Here is a 22,062-nt window from a genome sequence, read left to right as displayed (position 1 = left end):
CGATTTAAATAATAAAAAAGCAATTTCATTACCTAATTAGATTTCCATGGAATGTGTTATTAATACAAAATTAACCATAAAAGATACAGCCTAGTCTAATTTAAAGTGAACTAGTCATAAAGTTTTATAGTTGGTTAACTGCGCGCTTAATCATGACTCTACAATTTATGAGTCAAAGATAAATTCTTCAAGTTAATTAAAAGTATTATTTGCCCTGAAGTTGCCTCTAGTGCAGTAATAGCGCCAAAACTTTTCCAACGTTGAAATAGGAACAAATGTGTGTTGTAGCTAACTTCACGACCATTGCTCAGTATATCACGTATTTAGTTGCTTGATTATTTTTTTATAAAAACGTAAAATATAAATATTTCTTTCTGTAATATATTTATTTACATAGATTTGATTTAAAATTATAAGAGCGTAACAAACAGTTTATGATCACAATTAAATCTCTTTAATTCCAAGTTTCATCAAATTCTCTTCAGAAGTTTTCGTGATATGGAGATTTCATATGTAGTACAGGGGCCATTGATAGGTCGGTCGTATAATTTTTTCAAATTACCTTTCTACAAAATCAAAGAGCAATAATGACTCAGCGATAGATGCGCGTGCGTCGATAGATTACATTAGCGGGCTGAGACAAAGCAGCGATACTGTCTCGTAAATTAATTGACAGGACACTGTGGGATAATTTTTTATATGCAAATCATTCTCAGGGGAACGTTATAATCAAAACGACATCCATACTGTAATCTTTGTATTGCGTGAAAATAAGATGACGTTGTATTATATGAACCAATTCGACTTATGGTCCATGGAGAAAAGAGCGTACCAGGTCTTAAAAGGCCGATAATGCACTCACATTGCAAAAATCACATTTACCAATATATATATATATATATATATATATATATATTTCCAAAAATATACCAATAATTAACTTAATAATTGGTAGAAATTCTATTAACCCACTATTGGTAAGGTTATCGATTTGACTTTTACACGCGAACCGGAGATGGTAGGTAGTGCCCGGTGTAATGGCGCAAGGGAGTTAAAATTTAAACCGCTGTCGCGTGCGCACTAAATGTATACCGCATACTTTTTTTTTGATACATCATTGAAGGATCCAGTGTTTGGATCCAGATACGCCACCGTTGAGTGCTAGTTTTAGTCTTATCGATTATTGGATTCCTTTTTTATTATACTGTCACGCGACAGCCGAACCAGCGCATATTATTTCATCGAGGGAAGGGAGCATCCTGGATATAGCTTCCGGATACCCAGCCCCACACAGTTGTGATGATATGATAATTGTTAAAAACAAAAAACTACTACGAAAAAGAAAAAAAATATATTTACTCTTTACCTACGCTAAATATATAGATGTGAATGTTGTTATTTCTATATTTGTCAGGGATTTGATTCTAAAAGTCATAAAACACGGGTCTAAATTGTAGCTGTCGAATAGTTCAATGCCCTTATAGTAAGCGATTTTTTCTCTCTCTTAGAATTAAGTTTATTTAACGCAAATTTTCTTTCGTACGGCTTGCCGTGGTACCATGTTGTGTTTAGTTCAATCCTATATGTATATGAATAGGTTCTAAATAAATAATAATTTTACTTTCGTCTCTTTTTATCAAATTGTGTTTACACTGACAAAGACAACTATACTATCTTCTATAAATATCATCTAGAACTCAGACAGCCACAAGCCCTTAAGTTTTATAAATTAAACTACGACAGCGGTAACGACAAATCATTTCCTGTAATTAGTTAATTTAAAAGTTGTAAAGCGCAAAAACGGAAATAGCGTCACACCAATTACAAATCAGCCGCCAATTGGATCAAAAACGATGCCATACCGGAACCAATGGAGCCAGTGAACTGTACATCACAGATAACACGAACTGTATTAAATCATGAAATCATACTTAAACATAGTCGAATACAAATGCATTATTCTAGTAATAATTACATTATAATTAATATTAATTTGATACTGTAATAATATGTTTCAGTAATGTGATGACGTAGTGATAAAATAATATAAGAATTGACTATAATGATATGACTTTAACCTTCCGACTCCCAGAACCAACATTGGGTTCCGTGAGCCTCTTCACAGGATGTGTTCTACTTTTGATTCTACTACTAATATCGATCTTTCTTCGCACTCCTCTACTGCTTCATTTAAGAATAGGTTAAAACAACTATTCGAGTAGTAAACCTTGTATATTTCTTCTTATTTTGGCTACTAGTATGTGTTTTGTTGTCGTTCTACCGATCTATAAGCTTTGTATTGTCTACTTAAATATTTTGTTCTCTGTTTTGTTTTGCTTTATATCCTTTTTTTATCAGTGAAACTTTTTGTGGATATATCCAATGCTTTAATTCTTATGTTTATATTTCTTTTCTGACTTCTACTTTTAGAGATGTATCTGTTTGTTTCCCAAATGAATAAATAAATAAATAGACTCATAATATAATTGTAATTTCTATCTTTTAAGACAAATTTGCACAAATGTTTGTCCAAATTCTTGCAAATAAATTGTTATTATTATTTTTATAATATTTCTAGTACTGAGTGTTAAATCTGGTATATAGTTTGGTTGCGAATTGTAACCTTTTATTGTGTATAATAAAGTTTTTTTCCTTCTTTCGAATATGATATACAAATCAGTGGCACTACAACCATTTGAGGCATGGGCCTCAGATTTCTGTATCTATATCACGATTGTTTGTCTAATAAATGAAGTAGGCGATCAGCCTCCTGTGCCTGACACGCCGTCGAACTCGGTATAAGACCAACCGTTTTGTTCACGATGTTTTCCTTCACTGTTCAAGCGAATGCTAAATACACATAAAAAATCCATTGGTGCACAGACACGACCTCTATGATGAAAGTCACACGTATAAATGTAAAAGTTCAACAAATTTACATGTATAAATGTAAAAGTTTCAACAAATTTACATGTATAAATGTAAAATTTTATCAAATTTACATGTATAAATGTAAAATTTTAACAAATTAACATATATAAATGTAAAATTTAGATATTTACGTAAATAATAACATTTTATCAGACACATACAAAGTTTCATAATGTTTCAATCAGAGTACCATTTCCTAAACCTTGCTATCATCCATATTTGATTTATAAAATGCCATATAACACCTATTTCTGCATCATAAACTATATTAGGCCCAGAATGGTCTAACGAGTATATTTGACCCCATTACAGATACTAAATTTATGGATCTGTGAGGTCTCATTATACTGGTTTTTATTCATATGTATATATCCTAACCGTTTTGTAAACGAAATCTTTTCTTGATTTGTAAAATACAATCTAAAGGTTTTATATAAAATTAATTATTGTTTTTTATTTACTATACACAAATACACAGTATTTACAACTTTCTTATTATCATAGACATGAATACAAATAATACAATTATTTAATTTTACCTTATTACTACTAAGATTTGTACAGAATTTCATTAATGGTAATGGAATTATAACAATCACTGTTATCGTTATATATTTTTGTTATTTATGGCTTCGAATCAACCGTGGTAGGGACAAAAAGATGGCGCGTAACGGAAAAATCTGACGCGTAACGGAATAATGTGAGGTTAAGAAAATTTTAATACTATTTTGATTATATGATATTTTTAATTATTCCTTAGCAATAGGTCGAATTAAATATTACAACAGCAAGGCTTGTCCTCATATGTTAAATATAACAATAAAATAAGCATACAATGTACCTGACGTGTAGTACATAATAACGCGGCCGAGCGCACATACTGACATTCCCACGTAGCGTAACCACAGAGTAATATACAGTAGGGTGATTTAAACGCTCCTCCAATGCTCCTTTATTTATCACTGATATATTACAAACCCGGCTGTGCACCAATGGACGTTCTTTCTATGTGCGCATTAAACATTCGCTCTAATTCTGACAGAAATCATCGTGAGGAAACCAGTTTGCCAAAACAGATTGACAAATTATTATCTGAAATCTGAGGCTCAGAACTAAATAGGTTGTAGCGCCAATGATTTATTTTTATTTATTTACATAGTAACAGTGTGAGATATAAAAACGCTGCTGCATAAGCAATAAGGTCTTTCCGTCTCGGCACAAATAAATTTGATAATGTACCGCGCAATAACATATTTTATATTTGTTTTCGTCATGTAAGTGAATTCGCTACATATATAATTCGTTAATCAGACAATAACACTTCCAATAAATACATTTTAATAATAAAACAATAGAATTAATAAAATAGAACTGCCATACAGTACTATTTTTGTACAGCATGCAAACAGGCAAGCGCAGCCGCCCACCTATTTTTACACTGCCTTTTGACACAAGTGCGTTGCCGACCTTCCAACTATATATACTATTATTATTGATACTCTCAATTGGTAAAAGTAATTTTATTTATGATTTCTGCTCAAATCCAATTAAGACATTTATATTTTTGGTACACAGTCTTAAATGTATACAGGCGTTTTTAAACTACTGTTCATGTTATCCTGTGTCAGGGTTGATGTGACCCGCATGTTGGACAACGGGTCCTGTTTTGTGACGATGCTTTTATAGCCTTTTATAGCCGTTCTATTATTGTCTTGCTTTCAGTCTCAGATATTTAATCTGAGCTAAATGCAAGACACCGCTGCCTATTGTACGAATTAATAATAATAATTTACGTAAGACGAACGGGAAAATCAAAATCAACAGGCAAAAAATTAGGAAAAAAACATTTATTTATTTACACTTCATTACCTTTTACAATAATATACATATAAAAAAGTAGGTTACGTTTTTAGGCAACGAGCGGCCTTATCGTTCACAAGCGATTTTTTCCAGGCAATCCTAGTCTAGAAAAATATAAAAGATGTAAAGCAACTCTTAGAGTTAATGGGTCGTAATTAATATATATATATATATATATATATATGTAGCTAAATTACGGCCAACCCTGGAACACCCATGAAATTAAATAGGAAGAATAGTCTAGTGCGAAACCCATCTGGGGTCGAAGATTCGAACCCCGAGCGATGGTCTTTTTTATGCTTATTATACTCGCTCGTACTGCTAACGAAAACATCTTGAGAAACGCATGCTAGATCCTAAAATTCAAATGTGTCAGCTACGGCTCATCACCTAATTACCTATTAGTAACAATTAATCACGAAACAGAAATGATGATGATGTGCGTTTTTGTTTATTACCTACCTTATTTTTTTTAGAATAATTAATCAGCAATCATGCACACTTTATATATACAAATGAATTGGAATCTAAATCTTATTATATTAAAACTAACGTATATATATTTTACATTAATTTAATATAATGAATAATTCTCGTAATAAATCATTTTAAGTTAGAATGTTATGTCAATCATTGAAGTGCAGTCTCATCATGATGCAGTTGATGAATTGGTATTAATAGCAGATAGTCGAAATGAACTAAGAGATAATCAATTACCAAACACTTTATTGACTAAAGTACTCTTCTTTATTAGCTAAACTCTGACTCTTTCTGTCAAATGTCATCAGAAAATTAAGTTTTAGTTTATATAAGAACCTAAACTAAAATCTTTTGTTTTTCTTTTTCAGACCAGTCTGCCGCAACTGCGTCGTTTCACCAACTGGGTCATCACCGCCACCGCTGCAGGAGCAGTCACCACCTCCGCCGGCGCCATCATCACCACCCCACCGACTTCCTTCGCCACAACCGCATTTATCTCCTCAGTCACACATTTCCCCTCAGTCACACCTGCAATCCCAGTCGCATATCTCACCACACCTTTCACCGCTGCCCAGCCACAGTGGATCTTCTATTCCCAGCACATCGAATTCTCCCCACCCCTACTCGTACCCAAATAGACGGAGCCAGTATCAAGATTATCCAGGTAAATATTATATCTGCATCTTCTACCGTATTTACCGCGAAGAGTTTAGAGGAGTTTTTCGGATAACACCTGCAGATGAGTTTCATCATCGGACGTCAAGGCTGAATACGAAATTCTACCCGTACCAACTCGACGTCCGTCGTTCCACAACTGAGCGTGGCCATTATGCGGCCACCACTATGCTCAAATACCGGAAATGGAACCAGCTGTCCACTGAAAAGTTTCCAAACCCATTCCACTTAGAGACCTTCAACAAAATGGCGCTTGTAGTACTGCATAGAGAGTGTTAATGGCCTGCTTCCCGTTTGCCCCATCTTATATCAAAAACCCTGTTTTTTTTCGGGTTACCATTGCGATATTTGGTTAGCCTAAACTAAACTGCAAAGACTGTGTTTTAAAAATAATTTTCGGTTGTGCATCAATGGAATTTCCTTCTATGTGCGTTTTTAACATTCGCTCAAACGGTGATGGAAACCATCGTGAGGGATCCGGCTTGCATTCGAACCAAAAAGACGACGGCGTGTGTCAGGCATACTTGCCTATTAGATTGACAAATGCTCATGAAACACATTCAGAAATGTGAGTCCCAGACCTAAAAAGGTTGTAGCGCAATTGATTTACTATTATTATTTTATATATAATTACATCATTGAAACATTTTATTAATATATCAGCTAATTAATATAAACATCTTTCCAGGTCAAAGTTACCAGTCACCACAAAGTCCTCAGTCAGCAATGTCGCTGTCACCGCACCCACCGCCAGTACATGGAAAGTTCCGGGGGCTGTTGGAGCACGCAGAACGACTCATGAAACCCGGAGACCCTCATAGGCATTCTCAGAGTGATGATGACTCTGGATGTGCATTGGAAGAGTACACCTGGGTTCCTCCTGGATTGAGACCTGAGCAGGTAAACTTTTAATAAATATTTCTTCTATACATTGCTGGACAAAATGTCATAGCTATAAATATTATGACTTAAAATATAAATTAATTAAAAATATATTTTTTGACACATATACAAGGATTATCTAGACCCATATTAAACTTGTCTAATGTGCCCTTTTGACAGCTATATTATGTTATGCTATGTCAATGGATAACAGCCAAGTTTAGCTGCATAAGAGCAACTTACTCCTCAGGATCCTTAAATGCGTACATGATAAAATGTGTGGTTTAGTTGCGGTGATGTGTTTTGTAATTTTATAATTAATGTTTAATTTTATGATTTATACTTTAAAGCTAACCTGCTAATATAATCTTTAGTACAAAATTGTAACTAAAATAGTAATACGACTATGTACTTATAATTGCCTGTTTTCATATTTTTTAATACTATCCAGTTTAATTTATGATTTCATTCGTTTTGACTTATGTATGTTGCATAGCTTATGTATTTTTGAACTTCTTGCTATTGCCGTAGCAATTTTTTTCTCACATTGGTTGCCTGGAAGAGATCGCTCGAAGGCGGTAAGACTGCCAGTCCTCCTTTTCATTTAATTATGTCAACTATAATATGTATACAACGAAGTTGTATTAAATAAAGATTTAATTAAAAATCATAAAAAATCTACTATATACTATTGACGCCTATTTTTATAATTTGTTCATTCCATTGTGTTACGCTGACATTTGCGATACAACTATTTTTTAATTACAATTGTTGAAAACATACTTTTACACACTCTTTAACACATCAAGTTGACAGTCTCTCACAGACAGATTCATAAATTCACGTAATATCAAATAAGTATTTATATATGTACCGCTAATATTGTTTGGCCAACTCGAATACAAAACAAATTCACAGTTAGGGGCGTCTCGTGGGGACGTTTTAATTTTTTGCTCCACTGCCCCCGGCCGCACTCTTTATTACTTTATTTTACTCATTATAATTGCTTCCGCAAGACGTTGAATCTTAAACGAATTGTCGAGAGGGAAACCAACTTTTATTTCGACCCAGTGGAGTCGTAGAATTCTTAAGAGTTTACGCGTTGTCAGGAATCGCTAAGTTATATTATCCACGCATAAAACAGCACATATAAAATTGAGTATCTTTATATTTATTGTAAGCACCTAAATAATTAGTCAATAGTACACAAAAACAGATTGTCTTCCTCTTACTAAGAATATAAGAAGTGTTATTGATTAAATAACTTATAAGTCTTAAGTTAGACTAAGTCGAAAAAATTTATTAGGTAATTAATTATAAATCTAAATAATCATACTTTGTAATTTTTGTTTTACAATGTGTATAGGTTAGGTTTGGTCACTATAGATATTTAAACTCATTTTAAATGTAGAGGATTTTAAGAGTAAATGTTGTTTAGTTTGCTAATAAAATCTAAAACTTCAGAACTAAAATACTTTCATAGTACAGTAATATTGCCAGCAAGTAATAAAGGCTATAATAATAATAACCAATGTCGCTACAACCTGTTTAGGTCTGGGCCTCAGATTTATGTATCTGTTTCATGATCAATACAATGAACAATCAATACAATAGGCAAGTAGGTGATCAGCCTTCTGTGCCTGACGCACGCCGGTGACTTTTTTGGTCTAAGGCAAGCCGGTTTTCTCACGATGTTTTCCTTCAGCGTTCGACCGAATGTGAAATGTGCACATAGAAAGAAAATCCATTTGTGCACAGCCGGGGATGTAACCTATGACCTCAGGGATGAGCGTCGCACGCTAAAGCCACTACTGCCAACACTGCTCTAAATACATGTTAATATAGACAAAAACTCAAATAAACAATCTTGCAGAAAGGGCAAAATTATTAGCTTTCCTTTTTTTAAAATGAGGCAAAGAGGCAAACGGGCAGGAACGCCGTCACTCACATTGCTAGAAGGCTCGCAGGTGCGTTGCCGGCCTTCCATCCATATCTTGCACATGCTAGAATAAGATACGGACTCAAAAGCTCGTGCTAACGATGACTCCTGAACTAAACTAGCTTCCGTATGCCAAAAACTTTTTGTTATTGACATATAAAACGTAGTCGTATCGTAGTTTGCGCTAGGAATTATATACAGTTGCGAGACTGCTCTGTAACTCCTGCACGTCCAAACATATCGGATTTTGACTTATAAAACACATATCTGGTTCTAAGTCTCGACTTGATGTATGTCTGGCATAAACTGCGTAGAACGGTAAACTACTTGTGGACAATTATTAAAATACGGATAACGAAGCTTGATACATTATTTCGTATTTCTAAAAAAACTATATAGTATTTTCCAACTTTCATACTAGACAATCAGTCGGTAGGTTTTGCTTTTAAAATCCTAGTCATACAAACAGATGTTCCTTTGAACAGGAACCGTCCAACATTTCAGCACGTCTTCATCAACCACGCAAACAATGACTACAAAGGGAAACTTTGAAGACAATGCCTACAGTAGTTCCAATATTTCTAGATATACACTTTCACGCTAAAATACACCTTAATGTTTTATTGTAAAGTAAAATTTCAAATGAACCGAGTAAAATATATCAAATTGCCATCAGATAGTTATGAAAATGAATTTGAACCCTATGTCTTTTATATAAAGATTTATATTGTGTGTATTAAAATTCCATAACTTTTGCGGTTATTTCAACTGTCGAAGAGTAAAATATTGCTGACAGTTCAACTGTCACGTAATCATAAAACAGAATACAGTTCATATAACGTACCAAAGCTCGATAGTGCAACATAACTGCATGCATCTACTATCATTATGGTTTGACAGTAAAAGCTTAAGAGAAAGCACAAAAGTTTGTGACATAAAATGTAGCGGATAATATATTAGTCCGTTCAGCGGAAGTTCTCTTTCAAATATAATAAAAATAGCGTGTATTCGACCACTACATAATTAGGATAACATTAAGTCCATGTCACGTTCAACACGACCTCCGACGGAATGAAGACCGCCTCGTAATTCTTCCACTTGTCTCTCAACCTCGCGACCGTTTTCCAATCCTTCCCCGCTATTCCTCTTATTCCAGCTCCCATGCATACTATTGAATTACGTACGAATGTTCTTACATATAGAAGCAATAACATTGAACAAAGTCAATCACTGCCTACCTAGGTTGTGTGACTCCTGGGGATGTTTAAGGTTTATAATTCATTATCGTTTTTGAAATATAATCATTATTGTTGAAGAGGTCGAAAAAAATCTTGAGAATAACATGAAACGCTAGCGGATGAAGCTGCACATAAGCTAGCATTATTTACATTTAACTTAAAATTACCACAACAAATGTTACACAGTACATATGTAGCAAACATTTTCATTAATTTTCTCCCTCCGGTTTATTTTATATCACATCGTCAGAAGTTAGGTCACGTATTATTTTCATTAGTCTTTATTAATGTGTAAGCTTAGCCGTACAGCTTTATTAAGGCAAAGTTTATTAAATGGGAAAGTCTACCTTAAGCGTGCGTCACTCAACTCCGAGGTAGGGTGTTTGAATCCCAAGCCTTGCACCAATGAATTCATTTATGTGCGCAATTAACTCTGACGCCCTTACGATGAAGGGAAACGTCTTAAAAACTCACAACAGAAGGAGAGAGAGAGAGAAGGAGACAGAAGATGGAAGAAGAGGACAGAAGGTTCTTCTATTTGTGTATAAAAATATATATGATCAAGAAACAGATGCTGTAGCGCCACCAGATTATTTGCAGATCAAGAAATTGAATTGAATATGTGTGACTTCATATTCCAGGTGCACCTGTACTTCTCAGCGATTCCAGAAGACAAAGTGCCGTATGTGAACAGCGTGGGGGAGAGGTACCGGCTGAAGCAATTGTTGCAGCAGCTACCACCACAGGATAATGAGGTAAGGCCGACTGTTTTAAAATACTCTCCCTTTTCTGACCAATTTTTGAAACCAGAAAATAAGACGTTAAAGTAAAGATACAATACATTATAACCTTCAGGTTCAAGTGAATATATTTTGACAAAATATGAGTAATCTTTCGTCGAAGTTATCAACTCATTGTATACCTTTTTCGTTTATATTAATACCACAACCAGATAGCTCTTAGAATGAAACTCACATACGAGACTTCACAAACTTATTGGATTTTGACATACGAGAGTCATAGTTCGCGCCCACACTTAAATCAATTAAAACGTAAGAGAATATCTAAAAATAACCTAATATGATCTAAATTAATTAATTAATTATAAAAAAAAATATCTTGGTAATAAAGGACATATATTTATTTAGTCGGGTTTTACACATTTTTGAAGTGAAACAATTTTATTGGTGTTGAAAAAAAGTTTGCCGTCACATTTTTCGGTTACGAGTCACATTTTTTCGTTACGTGCCATCACGCGAAGAGATTCGAAGCCATAAATAACAAAATTATATTATAATGATAGTAAACATTCCATTAGAATTAATGAAATTCTGTAAAAATCTTAGTAGTAATAAGGTAAAATGAAATAATTGTATTATTTGTATTCATGTAATAAAAACTTTTGTTAAACTTATATAATTTAGTTAAATAAAGTTTTATTTAACCAATTTCTGTAAAGTTGCATATAGTAGATCATTTTTCGAAAAATAAGGTCATAAAGAAGTTTCACTTCTTACGTGTGTACACTAGTAAACATACACATTTATTATTTATAAGCCTACTTCTCTAAGACTTTTCTTCTGCTTTAATTTATTAACTTACAAAGCTTCCGTTTCTTGAACATACATTTTAGATCTTTTTCATTCCAGGTCCGATATTGCCACTCATTATCTGATGAGGAGCGCAAAGAACTGCGGCTATTCAGCGCTCAGAGGAAGCGAGAGGCGCTGGGCAGGGGTCAGGCGAGACAGCTGCACGCGCCGGCTACTTGCGAGCGGGTAAGTGATAGATTTATCATACGAAGGGAAGTAAAATGTATGGTTGGTCTCCAAAAGAAGAGACAACAGAACCAAAAGTCGCAGTTCATCTAGTACCCATAACGTATTGTTACATTTATCAAACTTTACTAAAGCTTTTGATAAAATAATATACAATAGGACTCTCATTCCTGAGGTGGTAGGTTCGATCCCCAGCGGTGCACACATGGACTTTCTTTCTACGTGCGCATTTAACATTCGCTCGAATGGTGAAGGAATACATCGTGAGAAAACCGGCTTGCCTTAGACAGCCTTAGAGCATCAGGCACAGGAGGCCGATCACATACTTGTCTTAATTTAACAAATGACCATGAAACAGAATTCTGAGGCCCAGACCTACCAAAAGGTTATAGCTCCATTGATTTTATTCTTTGATAAGATCAATCAAATACAATATCTAATTTTACGTCTGTACAAAAAATATAAGTCTATCTTCAATAGCTTTTGTACGAATAGCAATCGTGTGTTATTGATTTCTAAAATAAAAATGTTATTAATAATACAACATATTCATGGTTTGTAAAAAAAATATTTAATTCTTCTGTCTCTTAGTACTTTAATTCTTTAAACAAGGATAATGTAGTATGTAGTTTTCAAATGGAGATTTTTTAAATTCATTGTTATTTGGAGCGTTATTATACAACCTCCAACTATTCAAAGTTGAGTCTACTCCTCCCTTAAAGGCCAGCAACGCACCTGCTAAAAATAGGTGTCCATAGGCTGCGATGACTATCCTTCATTTGCCCTCCTATTATATATAAAAACATGCAAATCTTTCCTCCAAATAAATATGTTTATATATGAAAATAAATGCTAAAATTTTAATCAATTTTTTACACCTAGTGCCGCTATGAAAACAATCATAAAATTTACGAACATTACTTTGCAAACGGTTTTTATCTCGTTTAATTTGTAACTTATAATTAGTTGAATTTTTCTCCCTAACGCAATGATCATAACGAACTTTCAGACGATAACAATTAACTCGGATTTTCTGGATCCCTTTAACATTTTAAGAAAACCTTTTTTCCGTCAATTTTAATTAAAATAAGTTTCATATCAGGCGCGTTTCTTTTAATCAAAGGGCGTTATTTATGAGAAGAAAATATTAATATTTTCGTCACGAATAAACTCAGAAATCATTGTATTGATTTAAAAAAAAAATCTTACACCTTTAGATTAATATATGAAGCACAACTAAAGGCACTAGATCAACACTGCATTTATCAAAATACGTATCGGAATTAATTCATTTTAATTTCATATATTTTTTTATATAAATACAACTTGCTAATATTCTGATCTATACTTTATGGCTGCGTCCATATTTTTTTAAAATAATTACTACCGTAAACCACAGCCACCATAGAGTACGGTGGTTTCACGTCATTACTCTCCAAGTCGGTCGCGGTTATATTAAGAAAGCTGGCGATCACTCGAACGGAAAATTGTCTCTGATTCTGTAATTACTTTCATTTCGCGAACCATTTGCCACGGGGTTATGTCTACTTTGTTTTATTAACGGTTCAATCATATCTGAGAAATTCCTGTTATGTAATGTTCGTAGTGGAAATACTGATTATGAATAGATTACATACTAATGTATGGTAGCAACACTAGCACACACTAGTGAAGTTAAAATGGCTGCAAAAGACCGATCTGACTGTCTGCCTCGATTCCTCAATCGAGAAGATCTATGTCCAATGTCCCTCGACATCTTCTCATAGATGTCATACACAAATTCTCTATATCGAAAGTCACAAATTTTGTATGACCATCCTGATCCTTGAATACTTACATCCACAGTTTAGCCAGCGTGATATAAAGCCAAAAAATATGTTTTATTTGAACCAGTAATTTCTTACCTAAAGTGACGTATTTCATTTTGATTCCCCAACTGATTTATTTTGTTTAATTACATAACATAGCTCATTCCACTCTAACAAAGTTAAATTTTTTGTGACAATACTACATTGTGAAAGATTTTACCGATTTTTGTAAGAAAGTTTACGTTAGATACGATAACTATATCTACGTTTAGAAAATCACCGTCAATGTTTGTTTTTTTTTTCAATTACACAGAAAACATAGTTAATCTATTCCGTAATAAGCACATAACTCTGTGACAATGTGCCAAAGTGGTTCTCACACCTGCAACAGCTCTAAAATGAATATGAAAACTCGCAACACTCGTAAAACACGTTCCCACAAAGTTTTCCCGCGCCTCGGAGATATTTCACGTAACTTCTAACGCCATCTGTTGTCATACTTGTGATTTATTGGTGTTGATAATGAAAGCGCGTCATCTACAGATGGCGGGAAATTGTTTATTACGACTCTTCTGATTTATAGCAATAAGTTATTAGGGTGAGATCTCGTACTAGGAAGTAAATGGGATCTTTAAATATTAATGTTTTGAATATATAATTATGCTGAATGACCGGACTGAATTTTTTTTAATGGTTTAGTTTTGTCTGAGTAAGTTTTTAACATAAACTTATAAATAATAAGACTTGATCCTATGTCATAAATGTTTTTAATTTTACACTATTTTATTATCAAAAATATCATTTATCATTAATATTATGTGACTGAAAAATTACGCACCTATCCCATAATGTTAGCTATAATTGAATATTTCTATTTTGTTTCATTAATTCAAGTAATTCCAGTTCGAAAGAATTTAACAAAACCGACAGTCTATCATCAATTTGATAATAAACTTGCTTTTACTCCTAGTACTATTTCACAGAAGAAAAATTTAAGGAATTCAAATTAATATGACACTAAAATGTTTTATGAAACAGTACGTATTATTTTAAAATTAATTTGAGAACAGGACCGCATAAAATATAGTTAATAAAATTATAGATGGCGCTCAAATCAAGTATATTTTACATTCCTTGTCTCGTTGTTTTCTAAAGAAATCGGTAGATAGCGCTCAAATCAACTTAACTTTACAATGTTTCCATATCTCGTTGTTCTATAAAGAGATTCGTAGATGGCGCTAAAATTAATCCTATTTTATTTCTAAAAAGCTAGATGGCGTCACCTAGATTGTTAATCGTCTGTCATTGTATTGTCTAAACACTGACATAGATGTCGCTACTAGTTTCATTCATAAACAAAATTCTGGAGTCCATTATTATTTTACATTTGTAATAAAAGTGTTTCAAACCTTTCCGCGAAGGTGTGAAAATAATTTTTGTTCTTCGTAACTTTTTTAATGTTTTGGGCGTGGGAACGGCTTGGCAGGTATATTCATAAGTTTATGAGTTGAATTGCTGCGTCTGCCTCACGTACGTGGCATTTTTCTTGTCACTGTAATCTTTTAAATAATACGCAATAAACGAATGGTTACGCAGTAAGTAATAATTACTATTCATTCCGTACGCACTTAAACGATCGAGTAAATTATGCGTTCTATTTTATTTATATTGAAGGCTTATGCTACGTTATCCTGTTAAATAATGATATGTACAATTGTACATATATTTCTCTTTTTAAGTTTGCGAATAACATATTTGAATTATTCGTAAAAACTGTAACACATTGTAATAATTCAACCATTTGATTTAATTAGTAAAACAAGCCTATATTATGATAATTATCTATTACTATTAAAAGTATTTATTACTTTTGCAGGGATAGTTATGTCTTTAATTAACTAAGTACAATATTCAAGATTTCATAACTTATTCAACTAACTATTATAAAGGCTTATTTTTTGCTCGTAAAGCTACCTTAGTTATTTTTATTTTATGAATAACATAAGAACCGGCTAAACTAAAAATACACGAGTTACACAAACGATATGTTTCTCAACTATAAAGTTTAGTCGTAAAGTTTGGCGATGCGTGGAATCCGTTCATTGATGAAATGTGTCATTATGAATGGCCGCTATATATAGTATTCCGAGAACGGCGCCCGCGCACCGCACCAATACGATATTCTACTATTTACAGCGTTTACACAGCGCTTCAAAGGTTTATCAGACAGAAATAGAAACTGAAACAAAGCGAAAGAATTCTCATCCTCTCGATGCAAGAGCAGCAATTTAAAAAGCATGAATCAGTCTGATTACGCTGTGATGAAGTGTGACTTTAGTAAGACTTATTTAGTGAAGACTAGTAACCTGGGAGCCAAAAAAATGCATATAAAGCGCTTTTTACAATCGTTTCTCTGACTGGACTCAAAAATGCTTTAAAGAATATTAATTATACTATATAATGATTGGTATTATTATTATTTATGTATTTATATTAAATGTGTAAAGTTTAATAAGCTTAACTTATATTAGAATTTAGAAGGCTATAATCTAGTCGGACAAAATAATTTTTGTTAGTCAAAAACAATTTACTTTGTGTTTTTTTTTTAATATAGAACAGGGGCAAACTGGAACGAGGCTCACCTTTGTGGGCCTTGTAAGAATTGGTACGCTCTTTTCTGGAATGACCCTAAGTCCACTTGGTTCTCAAATACTTCAGAGGGCAGTCTTTGATATCATTTGTAGTGTCAAACATTATCTTCTAAACAGGTTTCTACAAGTATCTTCCATTTTAGACTTCAGTCAGAAATTGTTTGTAAACTCCAACCACTGATGTGTTTCCGAACTATTTCGACTTAGGGTCCATTGAGAAAAGAGCTTACCAATTCTTAAAAGGCAATGGAAACGCATTTGCGAGTCTTCTAGATATGTGAATGACCAATAGCACTTATCACTTCCAATCAGATGAGTTTGCCTCCTACAAAAAACACCTTAATTACCACTGAAACGCATATCAAAATTAAATAAACAATTATCTACCAAAATCATATTTCCTTCCTTATATTTACACTGGCAACATCTGTAAGAACAGCTTGACAAAAAGTGATGTTTTTTCGTAGTTTTTGTGGATGTAAAAAGTTGATATTCAAATTGTGGGGTGGCAGCACCTGCTCTATCATGACATTGTTATAAAGATAAAATGCTGTTCGTATGTTTTTGATATTGACACAGATTAGCGTGACGGATAATGTTTTTACACTAATACGTAATATATATAGCCTATATAACTCAGGGATAATATAGACTATAAAATCTAACAGTTACAGAACTTTTAAAACTTTCGAGTATTAAGATTTATTCATAACGATTTATATATCTTTCCTCTTTTGTAATATTTATATATACATAGATATAATAAGAAGTTAAGCTGTAATTAAATATATGTTAAACTTTAAGATAAGGATAATATTATAAATTAATAAATATACTTTAGACTATAATTCGATCCTTTGGCGTTGCTTATAGATGTGAGGTCACTCTGCATCTTCTAGCGCATTTACCATGGAGAGTGTTCAGAGGTGTTCGATTAATAACTGAATACGAAATTCCACTTCGACTCACCCCACGTCGTATCACCACGATGTCCGTCGTTCCACAACTGTGCGTTTTTTAAAGGAGTTTTTGCCGCGCACCACCACTTTGTGGAACCAGCGGCCCACTGAAGTATTTGCGAACCAATTCAACTAAGGGTTGACCCTTGAGAAAAGAGCGTACTAATCCTCTAAGCACGGCAACGGATTCGCGAGGCCTCTGGCAGTGTCCATGGACGGTAGTATCACTTAACGCCATGTGAGCCTCCTGCCCGTTTGCCCCCAGTTCTATAAAATATAAAAAATATCTATAAACGATACCAATTTTCATTAAATACGGGAAAGTATTGGTTTTAAATAAGGCCGCAATTTGTACAAAGTTTTTGTTGTTTTTTGTTTCTACAATAAAATTGCAATTCCTTGATCTTCTAAGTAGGCACTTAGTATTCAATTAGAGCAACCAAAAGTGGTTTAATTAAATTCCTAAAAGTATTTTACTTGCCTCATATTAGTCGGCACCTATCAAAGGCTTAATAAGAAGATAATTTAGCTATCTTGCTACGTTGAACTTCAATCGCTTAACTGATCCATATTAAACATTTAAGGCTAAAAATACGTACGTACGTACAAATAGATAGTTAATTAACATACTTCATACAATATTATGTAAAAATTAATGGCCCTAAGGTGGTAACGGTGGAGTCACGATCTAAAAGAAGTTGGTAGGTAATATTGGGAGAAAAATTCTCTAGAAGATCGGGAGATAGAGCCCGTTGAAGGCCTATACTGTATAGGTCCTAGAAAAAATATTATTATTTTTTTATAAAATTTAAAGTGTATCGTTTTTAATAAGGACGACTGTTATAAAAAATAATAGCTTAATTATTTTTAAAGTTGTAAAACAAGTTAGTGTATGATTTTCAAACTGCCAGACACCAACTCTATTTTTATTGTTGACATCATCTCAAACTCAAATTCATAATAACCTTATTCATGTAGGTCACCAAGTAAAGTTATGAACGTCAACAGAAAATATGTTAAATTGATTCTAAATTTTACTTAATATAATAAAAATAATAACAGCGCGTATAATTTGCAATGTAATGATTGGAAATTTGACATCATACTTATGATACACGAGTTATATAATTACTTTTCCAAAAATTAAATTTTAATTTTAAATAAATTAAATAAATAGACGCAGAACACAAATAATAAAGTAAATTCACTTAGTGAACCTATTCTTAATATTTAACCTCACAATAAAGGTTTTTGTCTCCATTTTTTACTTGAAAATTATGCGTATGTCACAGTTTTTATAAGGGCTTTGATATGAAAAAGTTTGTGTTGACTATGGAAAAAAATGTTTTTTATCTGTGGCGGCATATGGCGGGCGCGGCGCGTGCGACGTGCACATTGCGTGTGATTTTTTTCACATCCGATTCGAAATTTAAATACAGCACATGCGCAAGTATCTTAGAGCTGCTAATAAAAATAACAGTCTGTTCATTATTTCTGTTTATGGTTCTACAAAGAGGCCTTCAATCTTTCGGTGAATATATTTTGAAATAGCTTACATTACGGTTTATGAGGCTTTAGGTTATAATATAGGTTTTAAGCGGCAATTACAGCGCAATAAATGTCCACAACAAATTACGTAGTTTTATTATATATATATATCGAACAAATGAAAAGTGGATTACGTAATATGAATGAAATTAGACTTTTTTTTATATAGGACAGGGAGCAGGCGGGCACGAGGCTCACCTGATGATAGGTAATACCCATGGACACTCAGATTTGGTACGCTCTTTTCTTGAAGGACCCGGTCGAATTGGTGCTGAAGTACTTCATATAATTCATAATAAATCTTACAGTTCAATAATGTACGACAATAATGAACAATATCAAATCTTGTAAACAGCGTCTTAATTAATATTCAAATCTTCAGAGCTACTAAAACATCGCTCCGTTTATGGGCAATGAAAAAGTAATAATCATTTTTTTATAGTTTCTCATGTCCGCCGCTTTCTTTAATTGCGGAAAAAAATAAGACATCATACGAATATCAATTGACAGTAAGAAAAGTCTGATAACTATTAAGCATCACAATACAGTGAGAAAATTATGCCAGCATTAAAGCTAGACTGTCACAGGGACTAAACGTTTTAAATTTGTTTTAAATTTATATTTATCCACTTTTAATTTTTATTATCATTACTATGTAGTTTAAGATCTTTGTAAGTATTTGTGACTTGGAAAATAAAATAATAAACAAATTAATTATATGTGATATCCACAACCAAAAATCTTTTGAATCCGGGTTACGTGGAAATTGTGTGTGATTTTTCTATTTCTAAACACTAAAATTACAACAAAAAAACGCAAAATAATAATTTTTGATTTTGTTACCTTTTGGGTAGAGACTCTCGGGACTATGAGGTTTATTTATTAAAGTTTACCACATCATACGTAGTAATACATCTACTTCATATTTTACAAAATCTTCCATCTAAAATGTGTGACGATTGAAGTAAACATAAGTGTTTCTTAAAAAAATTCAAAAATAATCTAAAACTATACAAGTAAAAATAAGCACACAATAAAATTAGCAGAATTTTTTGGTAAAGTAGATACTGTTAGGTTGTTAGGTTAAGTTGCACGGGCGCTAGTCAAAGATAATATACGTAAGTTGGAGCCTGGTAGATGTACCGGTGACCACAGAGCTGGTCCTTTCCTCGCTCATGGGATAAGTATCTCAATACCGTTAAAATCATTTTTTTTTAATTACTAAGCAGATTAAGAATACTGTAAATACTTTATAATCAATTAATCAAACAGTGAAAGTATATAGCCGGAGAAGGCTGATCGCCTATGAAGCAATATCATAGCAACTGAAGCCGGCATACAAACACGCAAGAGGAGTTAGAAGATTAGAACTAATTTATGTACCTTTAAATGCGAACTTTGGACTCTCGAATCATCTAGTAGTATTAATCACTTAAAATCAAATAACTCTTCTACCCGTTTGCCGTTTGTTCTATAAATGAAATATAAAGATAATACTATTATATATATATATTTATGTGAAAGCATTTGCGCGAAATGAGATGGGTAAAAAATAGGAAGTATTTTCTTTGGCTGGCATCGTTCATTGTTGGCTTGAATAATGTTACGATCCAAGAAAGTTTCGACAAACAGTGACTGAGGACTATTCTAAACAGGTCCGAATTCTATTCTCTCCTATTTTCTACGTTTAATCGATTACATAACTTTCCTTTAACTAAATATTTAATACCGACAAATATACAGAAATAATTATCCTTAACCTATTAATTATAATAAAAAAATCGAACTAAGTAACTCTTCTATGTCACAGTATGATATATTTATTAAGCTCAACTCACATGTGTCTAGGAGATTTTTAATTATTTTTTACTTAATTTTAGGTGAAGCTCAACTCACATGTGTCTAGGAGATTTTTTAATTATTTTTTACTTCATTTTAGGTGAATTTTTAACACAACATCCCGATAATCATATTAATTTAAAAGTTCTTAACCTGTGAAGTTAAACATAAAGTTAATCTTTGTGGGGGTTAATATTTTTCTGCGTCATTTTAAAGGGGCAAGGTAGACTTCTGTCTTACTTCCATTGTTTTGCCACGAATACTAAGTCATACACATTACATATTAATCATTCAATCAGGTGTCATTTGATATAAGGCTTCATTAGGGCCTCACTTCGGTACATACATAATTCGTATCTGAATCAAAAAAATTGTAAGTCAAATGTGCCGAGTCGCTAGACATAGGCTATAGAGTTCATGGCTGTTTGGGAACACTCCAAGGACTAAGCCCAGCCTACAATTTTCTCAGGGATGTCTGTTATCGGAAAATATACGATAAAATCGACTAATGTACAAATGTGTTAGTCATTTAGTTCGTTAAAGTTAAACATTAGTTCTACTAAAAAAAGTCAAAAGTTCAGGTCTGTGATATATTAAAAATAAAGATTTTCGTGTCAATTAAAAAATATATATAAAATTATACATAATTTCCATACAGAAATAAAATATAATATATATGTCTTTGACTTTATTTAGAAATAGTAATAATTTAGTTTTTCTCTAAAATATTAACTGATCGTTTGTTCAATGTTTACTTTCAGTGTTCTTTTGTTATATATTAAAGTACATATGTTTTCTGTTTCGTATATTTTGTTTGACAATGTTTTTGTTTTGTATATTGTCGTATTGTCGTTATTCGTATAAAATAATTAATGATATACAAACAAAAGATCAATAATAAATACACCCGCTGCAACATTTAAGGATGAACATTAGGAGCATTTGTATGTAATACATTGTTTTGCGAAACTTTAATTTTCTTGGACAACCCTATCTAAGGTTTAATCAGACCCTAATTTCCCGACAATTTACGCGAGTGGGGTAGCAGACTGAATAACGACGAACGTTTGCCAAATACATTCGTTATATCACGAGGTTAACGAACTCTAACAGCCAATATAGAAAATTTATTGCGTCTTCAACTAAGGCCGTAAGGGTTGGTTGTTCCGCCTTATAACGTTGGCAACAATTTAAAAACATCTTTTAATAGTACTATACTTATAATTCACAGAATCCTGTGTCTATTTTTATATTTTTTTAAGACAAGTAAATGTAGTTTTCTTTATATTGCCGCTAAATAACATAACATAGGTTTTTATTTATCCAAGTAGGTGATCAGTTCGTGCCTACAAACGCTGGAAATCCAATCCACGACTTTTGGAATATACGCCATGTATGTTAAGCGCTAAGGCGGTTACATACAAGTACGGCGTACGCCTTTGACACCGTATTGGTGTATTATAGTTTCACATTA

The 22,062-nt window shown here is 32.9% G+C and overlaps 1 protein-coding gene across 2 annotated transcripts in view; it reads left to right on the top strand.

Annotated features, from left to right (window-relative positions):
• The window catches only part of LOC123715276 (protein prickle-like), a 242,133-nt gene that overhangs the window by 159,386 nt on the left and 60,685 nt on the right, over positions 1–22,062 (top strand). For both annotated transcript variants that reach the window (XM_045670227.1, XM_045670226.1), the window contains 4 exons: positions 5,640–5,935; positions 6,635–6,846; positions 10,647–10,760; positions 11,655–11,783. In XM_045670227.1, coding sequence (XP_045526183.1) covers positions 5,640–5,935; positions 6,635–6,846; positions 10,647–10,760; positions 11,655–11,783 — 751 coding nt within the window. The remainder of the gene's footprint in view (positions 1–5,639; positions 5,936–6,634; positions 6,847–10,646; positions 10,761–11,654; positions 11,784–22,062) is intronic.

Source organism: Pieris brassicae, chromosome 10 (assembly GCF_905147105.1).
Source record: "Pieris brassicae chromosome 10, ilPieBrab1.1, whole genome shotgun sequence".
Lineage (NCBI taxonomy): Eukaryota > Metazoa > Arthropoda > Insecta > Lepidoptera > Pieridae > Pieris > Pieris brassicae.
This window is presented reverse-complemented; position numbering and strand designations above follow the sequence as displayed.